General features: G+C 36.7%; 1 protein-coding gene across 1 annotated transcript in view; it reads left to right on the forward strand.

The window, feature by feature from the left end:
* rsf1a (remodeling and spacing factor 1a) overlaps positions 1-8,135 on the forward strand; it is a 31,951-nt gene extending 23,816 nt beyond the window's left edge. Inside the window, exon 18 of the mRNA XM_059330723.1 lies at positions 282-8,135. Within this exon, the coding sequence (XP_059186706.1) occupies positions 282-1,102 (821 nt within the window). The 3' untranslated portion in view covers positions 1,103-8,135. The remainder of the gene's footprint in view (positions 1-281) is intronic.
* Positions 8,136-8,348: the final 213 nt, after the last annotated feature.

Consider the following 8,348-nt stretch of genomic DNA (forward strand, 5'->3'; position numbering starts at 1 on the left):
CGTTGTGCACAGTTAGCGACGATCTAAACCCATACGTCACCTCCGGAGTCTCTAAATCCCTCTGGGGCCTTTTTGTAATGGAGACATGCTGAGTGAGCTGACTTTAGAGAGGGTGTGGCCTGAGACTTTAGAGAGGGCGTGGCCTGAGACTTTAGAGAGGGTGTGGCCTGAGACTTTCCTCCTGGTGGAAACCCGGCTATTAGCTCTCATGAACATTTGTGTAACCCCAGATTAGATTGTTGGTCAGGAGGATAATTTAAGCGCATCTCTTTTTCTTTTAGTGTCGGGTTCTTCCAGAGACTCGGAGGAGGAGGATGATTACGAAGACGAGGAGGATGACGACCAGAGAAGAAGAGTGAACAAGAGTAGACGAGAGAAGGAGGACGTGCGGAGACACCGGACGAGAGAGAAGCGGTGGAGATACGAACGGGACGAGGAGGACGACAGAGAGAGAGAGCGAGGGAGGCGGCTGAAGAGGAAACTCCTGGAGAAGGTGAAGGACAAAGACAAGCGGAGGAGGATGATGAAGAGGACGGAGAGAGACGAGGAGGAGGACCTGGAGAAGATGGGCCGGGGGAAGAGGAGAGAGATGCTGTCGGAGCAGCGACGCAAACGTCTCGCTCAGATGCTGAAAAAACGGCGGCCTTCAACGGACGACGAGGACGACGAAGAAGAGTCGGAGGGGTCGGAGTCGTCGTCGGAGGAGGATCGCCCGATCCGCAAAAGACTCAACCGCATCGACTCTGATGACGACGAAGAAGAAGAGGAAGAAGAAGAAGAAGAAGAAGAGGAGGAGAGACAGAAGGTGACGACAAAGAAGTGTTCATCGGTGGAGATCGCCACTCAGGAAAAGGGGAGGGGCCGTAGCCTGTCTCCACCAAACAAACATCGGACCTCCAGAGGCCCCGCGAAGCCTGGGGCCACGAGTCCCACCGCGCCCAGGGACAGAGCAGCGTCAGGCGGGCACAACGGGCCCTCACATCCAGAGGAGGAGGAGGAAGATGAGGAGGAGGAGGAAGATGAGGAGGAGGAGGAGGAGGAGGAGGAGGAAGGCCGGCAGACAGACTCATTAAACTCTGTCCAGAACAGTCCGCAGTCATGATGGCTGTTTGTGTGAATAACGCTCGCTTCTTCTTCTTTTGTTTTTTCTTTTTTAACTGTCAGGCCTTTTTCACCCACAAGACACCTTCTGGAACTGGAAACCCACCTCCACCTCTTCCTCTTCCTCTTCCTCTTCTTACCCCCCTTCGTCTTGCTCTTCCTCCTCCTCGCTGTTGTATTGTGTTAGAGTGCTCTCCACCGTCACAACATCATCATCATCATCCTCACCTAACAGCCAGACAGCTGGACCAGAAGCAGCCTCGCACCACAACTGGCAACCAACAAGTCATGTTTCAGTGGACGCACTCACACACAGCCAGGGGCCACCAGGGGCCCCTGAACTCTTGGATTACAGACTTCTGTCTGTCTCTCTCTGGTGGGTCTTTCTGACCATAGATTCATGGTTGAATTGGTCACAGGAGTCTGTTTGTAGTGTTCCTCATCCTAAAGCACTTCGTCATTCTCATAGCACTTAATAACCCAAAGCCAACAAGAGTGAAAGTGTCAAACCGAACGCTTCGGATCATGTTGATTTGATGATTTGATTCCCACAAACAACAAAAAAAAAGGCAAAATCTCTCACTTCTGATAGTCTACATAGGCTACACTGCAAAAAAGGTGTTTAAAAACCAGATAAAAACCGTAAATCTGAGGGAAATGATCTTGCTGCATGGACAGATAATTTCACTTTTTCACACATATTTCTTAAATTAAGATTGTTAAATCCAAAACCAAAACTCTCCATGCTGAGATTCTATTAAGGAGAAGTAAGGAAATGTTTTATATAATTTGTGTGAATCGACTCTGGAAGCAAAATTCTTCTTTCTTGTTATTATCTGCAGAAATCATGAGCAAAATCTGGTCAATGACCTTAAAGCCTTATTGACACTGAAACTACAGTAGTGGTCCCAAAACAGGGACAAGATCCTGTGAAGGGGGTCAGACTGAACCAGCTGACAGTTCAGCCACACTAATGGTGCGTTCAGGTGCTCCTTGTCAACTAGTATATGTGAAATATTACCCTTTAAATGCTCAACACCATCGTTAAACTCCAGAGTTTTAGAAGAAAAACACCAAATATTCTCTGAGCAGTGCTGAAAATTAGTTTTAATGTGATAATAAACAGAATTGTTTTGTGTTAGACTGCCTGATGCATTAGGCATTTATCACTATTTTTTTTACATTTTATAAAATAAACAATGAATCTATTATTACTATCTTTGGTTGCAAATCTCGTTAAAATATTCCTATAACTTCAGTTTAAGTTCAAGGTGGTTAAAAAGCTTAAAGAGTTTGCTGTTTTTACTTTTTCAGATTTATTTACCACCAAGTGCCGTCTAGTTCTTAATATATTCATCTAGTTCCATTATATTCATCTAGTTCTTATCATATTAATCTAGTTCTTATTATATTACAGAGAAGGAAGACACTAAAACAAACCAGAATGATAAGTAAATAACTACAGCTGAGAGAAAATGTGTATTTTATAATTTTGGGGTGAATTTTTCCTTTCAACTGCAAAACTATTCAGCTCTGTTGTCCAAATATTTGGTCTTTAAATGTGGATTTCAGATGATGCAAACATTCATTTAATCTTCAGAACAGACTCTAATCCCTGTTAAGGCTGCACAATAACTTTAGATTTGATCAGAATTGAAAAAAAATGTTTTAAAAAATCACTGTAACTCTTCACATTACAAAAAGTTTTTGGGAGATTTTGCCAAAGAGTCTTAAAATGACTACCATCTACCATAGAAAAAGACCAGTTAGGTTGGTTAGTGCTCCTTAGAAGGAAAAACTGAAGAAAATTTGGGGTAAATTCTAAAAATCAAAGCCAACATTTCATCCTGTTACCAGAATAGAAAACAAAAAGAAGAGAGAGAGAAAGATTGTCAAGTCAGTAGTCTTTTACAGGTTGTGTTGCCAGTTGTGACAGTAATAAAAGTATTTACAAAACAGTTTTATCACGCATTAAGAATCCCATGGACTAGTGCAATATCCAAACAGCAGAAGGTTCTATATTTGTTAAATGCAAAAATTTGTTTAAAAAAATCTCTTGATCATTTGATAAACATCCTCACCAAGAAAATCACAGCATGATGAGCAAAAGTAATAATTCCCTCCAATATAAATCAGAACCCAAACCAGATCTACAGGTCCCTGAACGTCCCATAAATAAATAGATGTATTCTGCCCTACAAAGTCTAACTGCAGTAACTCAATTTTTTGGTCAAAATTGAGTTATAACTAAAAATCTAAACTCCTTGATGTCTGTTTTATCTTGTGACAAAGTTTTAGATTTCAATTTTGCTTTATTTCAGAGAAATAATTATATAAAAAACACAAAATCCAACTCAAAACCAAGCAGAAATTGCACTTACCACGATCTGCTTTGGATAAATATACTAATTTAAACATAAAATAATTATATATATATATATAAATAATAAGTTTATTTGAAAGGGAAATTATTATCTAGGTAGTGATAAAGTAAAAAAAGTGACTAAAGATTAAAATATAACATTCTTTATAATAAGTCAAAAATACACACATTTTTGAATATATAATTGTTAAACGCTTTTAAACACACTGATAACAAAATAAATTTGAAAATGTTTTTTCACTGAAAACTAAATATAAAAGCTGAAAGAAGACAACATTACTTTAGGAACCTTTTACAGCAAAACCAGAGTGCAGGAACTACATTTTTGGGGTCAAAGGTCAAATAAAGCATCATGATTTTTTAGCATAAAAATGACATCATCAATACATGTAGAAATAATTGGTTGGCCAGTTAAAAAAACAAACTTTAAAGCAGTTTTTCTCAGTTTAACCCTTTGTTAGTTACTGTAGTTAGACTTTTTAGGGCAGAATAATGATAAGAAATGTATAATTTAATCTTAATAACTCACAAAAAGCTTCTTGTAGCCAAATATGATCCAATATTTCTAACTCTGGACATGTTCGGCTATCAGTCGATATATAATATCAGTCAGAATAATAATCGGATTAGAGATCAAAGTTCTCTGACGGTGTTGGGTTTCACACTCTCACTCTCTCTGGCTCGGAGGGACCACGTTTGCTGTACATACTCTGCCTGTACGCTGTTCCTTGTAAGATAATAGATGTTCTGTTCTCTTTAGTCCTCTTGTAAAATATAGTGTTATATTTTCTATATGAAGGAGAGGAGGAGAGATGCTGCTGTGAGTGATGTGTGGATCGATAAGACTTCAAACTGCGAGTTCATCGACGGTTCGCTTGTTTTGTTTGAAAATTCTGCAGCCGTTGATTTGTGTGAAAAAAAGAAAACCAGCGTGGAGCCCGTTCACCAGGACATTAATGTTACAGAGAGCCCAGTTCTGCTCACTCTCAGCCCCGAGTCGCACATTCACAAAGGTTTTTACACGTCTTGTTCTTGAAGAGGAACACCAGGAGTTTTTAAGAAAGTCACCAGTCAAACTTTAGTTTTCTCTACCAGCTTCTGATTAACCATCACTGGAGGGATTTACAGTTTTACACTGCAGAAAAGGTGTTTAAAAACCAGATAAAACAGTAAATCTGAGGGAAATGATCTTGCTGCATGGACAGATTATTTTAAGTGTTCAACATGCTTATTTCTAGATTTAATAATCTTAATTTAAGAAATCTTGTCAAGGTAAATTATCTATCCATGCAGCAAGATCATTTCCCTCAGATTTACTGTTTGATCTGGTTTTTAGACCTTTTTTTGCAGGGCTTGAATGGAGTTTTTCCTGCTGTGATCTCTTAAAACTAAAGACTTGCCTGGTTTTACCTTAAACACCATGTTTCTCCCTCTAATCTTCGACTGAATTTCCCCTTTTAAATGCAGAAAATCAGACTTAAAAGCCACCGATCACCTTCAAGGTCTAGTTTTTTTCATATTTTTGCTGCATTTTAAGCTGAGGTGTCCAAACTCTTAGCCTGTATTTGTCAAACTTGTAAGATTTACACATTTCAGAAAGCTCTAAAATGAGCAATAAAATACATTTATCAAGCAACTTCCTTCTACCTACAGCAGCTTTTAGTGATCACATAATGAATCCAGAGCAGAAAAAAAGTGATTTACGAGGCACTTTGAGCTTCAAGCTCACATAGAAAAACCAATATAAGAGATAATGATAAATAGCACTACAGGGAAGAGAGAAAATTGTTGTTTTTTGTTTATATTCTCCTTTTAATATGTCAAAAACTGTTACACTACAGAGCAAAAAGCCAGTAAATCCATTTGAAAACGATCCACTTTTCTACAGTAAAGAAGTTGTTTCTGGTCACATTTCAAGAAAGAACTTAAAGTCTTTTAAGTAAAAGTGTTGTTTTTTTCAGCCTCTGTGGGAAAATGTTCTCTCACTTGTCAGAGAACATAAAAAGGAAAAAAAAAAGATTTTTAAACGTCGACATGAAAAGGAAAAAACTAGATGCATAAAAAGAAACAGATGATTAAAGTAGCTTTTTATTTTCTACTTGTGTTCCATTTTTTAAAAATTGATTCAGGCACTTTATTACTGTGGCCTGTATGTACAAAAGCTCATAATCTTATTTATTAGATCATGGTCTGAAACTTTAGGATCCTTTATGATAACTTTGATCTGTAAGAATTAAAAGAATAAAAATTGTCGATACCTCAGATTATATTCACATTTATCTTCAAAGACATCGAGGGAAAAAAAATCTCACAAAACAATTCTCAGTTGTTTTTGCATTTAGAAAGTGTGTTTTTATATTTGTGGGTCACAAACACACAATTTGTGCAGGAGGACTTTTTGCAAAAGCATCAAATTATTCAAATTATTGTGACTGTAACTGGGATTACTGGTCCATACTGGTTTCGCTGTCAGATAAATGTGGGTTTAACTGAAAAGAACCCAACAAGGCTGGAGATTACTGCTGGTGTCACTCATTTAAATACTTCAAATTCCAAATTTCAACCCTAGAGAATATTGGAGGATATTACATACTGACTAATAATTTAGATATAATATTTAGATAAAAAAGTTTACGAGAATGCGCAGATTTATGAGATTTAAAGTGGTGAATCTGCAAGAAAAAGGTTGCTTTTTTCACATTTTTTCTGCGACTTTTTTCGCGCAGATTTGCCACTTTAAATCTCTTAAATCTGAGACTTTTTTTCTTGTAGATTTGCTACTTTAATCTAGTAAATTTGCAGCTTTTATCTCAAAATACTAGCTGATTAGCTGGAAGAAATCCATGTGGTTCTACGACCACAGAGACACGGGTACTCTGTTTTGGATATCTGCTGGAGTTACTAATTACGGTTCTTCGCCCGATAAAGAGTTAAATGACTAAATGTTCTTTCAGGTACTTTCCTGCAGTTATTCAGCTGTTGTGGGGCTCCATTATGGAAAAAAAACACCAATTATATCTAATGAAATGTTCCTCAAACAGGCTCAAATTACCTGTTTATCTCCAAGATCCCACTGGAAATCCTTGTGTTTTGTAAAATCCCTTTAATCTTTTTATATAATTGATGCACGACATATGGACAAAAATGACCCGCATTCATTTCTCATGTTATTTTTAATGCTGGCTATTTGTTTCTTTGCTCTATCTTTTTTAATCAGTTTATTTTATGATTGAATAGTCCAAGTATTCTTTGAATATCTTTTTTTATTATTACAACAGCTCATTATATCCATTTTTTCCTTTCATACTTTATGAAGGAAATAGTTTTTGTATTATTACATCAATTTCACTCAAAAATGACTCATTCATCCAAATTTGATTTAAAATTAAATGACCCAATACTATAATAATAATAGTAATTTATTTCGAATAGTTACTTTAGCAGTAAAAGGGGCCAAACACTCATATATTTAATATATTTAACATGTTTATGTATCATTTTGTCACACATATAGTGTATCTGAAAGGTTTTCACAGCGCTTCACTTTTTCCACATGTTATGTTTCAGCCTTATTCCAAAATGAATTAAATTCATTTTTCCTTAAAATTACACACACAATACCCCATAATTATTTTTTTTTTTTACCCATGTTGTGCATTAGAAGCAGTAGTAGTGATACAAAAAGTGTTTTTATTCATAAAAGTAAGAAATGAAAACAAATAATTAGGATGTATGACGATCAAAAACAAGTTAATTGAGGAAAACCTGCAATACTGAATGATGAAATTAATTTATTGCAAAGATATAGAAAAAAAAAACTCAGTCGGGTCAATTTAGACCATGTTGTGCATCAAAGGGTTGAAAAGATTTTTACAGAGCCAGAATTGATTCTTTTAAGGTAAAACATGGAAACTTTATGAACAAAGTAGTTCTTAGAAATGGCCATTAAATGTTTTAGATGCACAAATACATTTGAAATACAGTAAAATATCAGACAGAAGATCTCCATTAAGGAGGTAGAAGACACTGTCAGTTTAAAGCTCCACAGGTTGTTTCTTAAAGTTCAGTTTTAATAGAATCCACTCCCAAGAAGGAAAAAGTTTGAGAAAGATTAAATGAGTTAATTCCTCCTGAAACAAGCAGCTCAGGGTTGATTGACAGGCTGTAAAATCTGATTTATCAATGAAATAAAACACATTTAGAGTCTGAATCTGTGAACAAACCACAAAGCTTGGATGGAAAATTACAAAAACCTTTGATTAAAAACTAAAAGTTTCTCCACAGATTGTGATCCAGGTAAAATAAAGAGCATGAGACGTGTCCACAGACGTGTTTCCTGTTATCATGATCTGACACATTTGGGCTGTAAATCCCTCAACAAAGTCTTTCAGGCACCAGATGAACCAGCCCGCCTGTTTTATAAAACAGCCCCAGATCCTTCCACTGAACCTGCTGGGACTCGTGTTCAGCTCTGCGGCAGAATGAAAATTATATTAAAAAAAGTTCAGTCCAACTGATGTGCGTTCAAACAGGAACAGCTGGATGTGAATGTGGCTCCTTCCATTTCTCTGTTGTACTGTTACTGTAGTATTGCTGTAACATAAATGTCTTCTAAGTTATTAAAACCAACATCCAAGGCATCTCCTCAAAACCTCACTGTCTGAGCCTTATTCTCATCTTTCAATCAATAAGGTTTTGATTGTTTGGTTTTTTTTACATTTTGTCTTTATTTAGAATCTCATTTCAATAGCACATTACAGCAGTCATCACCGTTATGATAGTTGGCATTGTGATCCATATTTTCAGATTTAGTTGTAAACAAACAAAAAGAACTTGGAGGTGTTTCCATCTACAACAGGGGTCT

Source organism: Centropristis striata, chromosome 4 (genome assembly GCF_030273125.1).
Source record: "Centropristis striata isolate RG_2023a ecotype Rhode Island chromosome 4, C.striata_1.0, whole genome shotgun sequence".
Classification (NCBI taxonomy): domain Eukaryota; kingdom Metazoa; phylum Chordata; class Actinopteri; order Perciformes; family Serranidae; genus Centropristis; species Centropristis striata.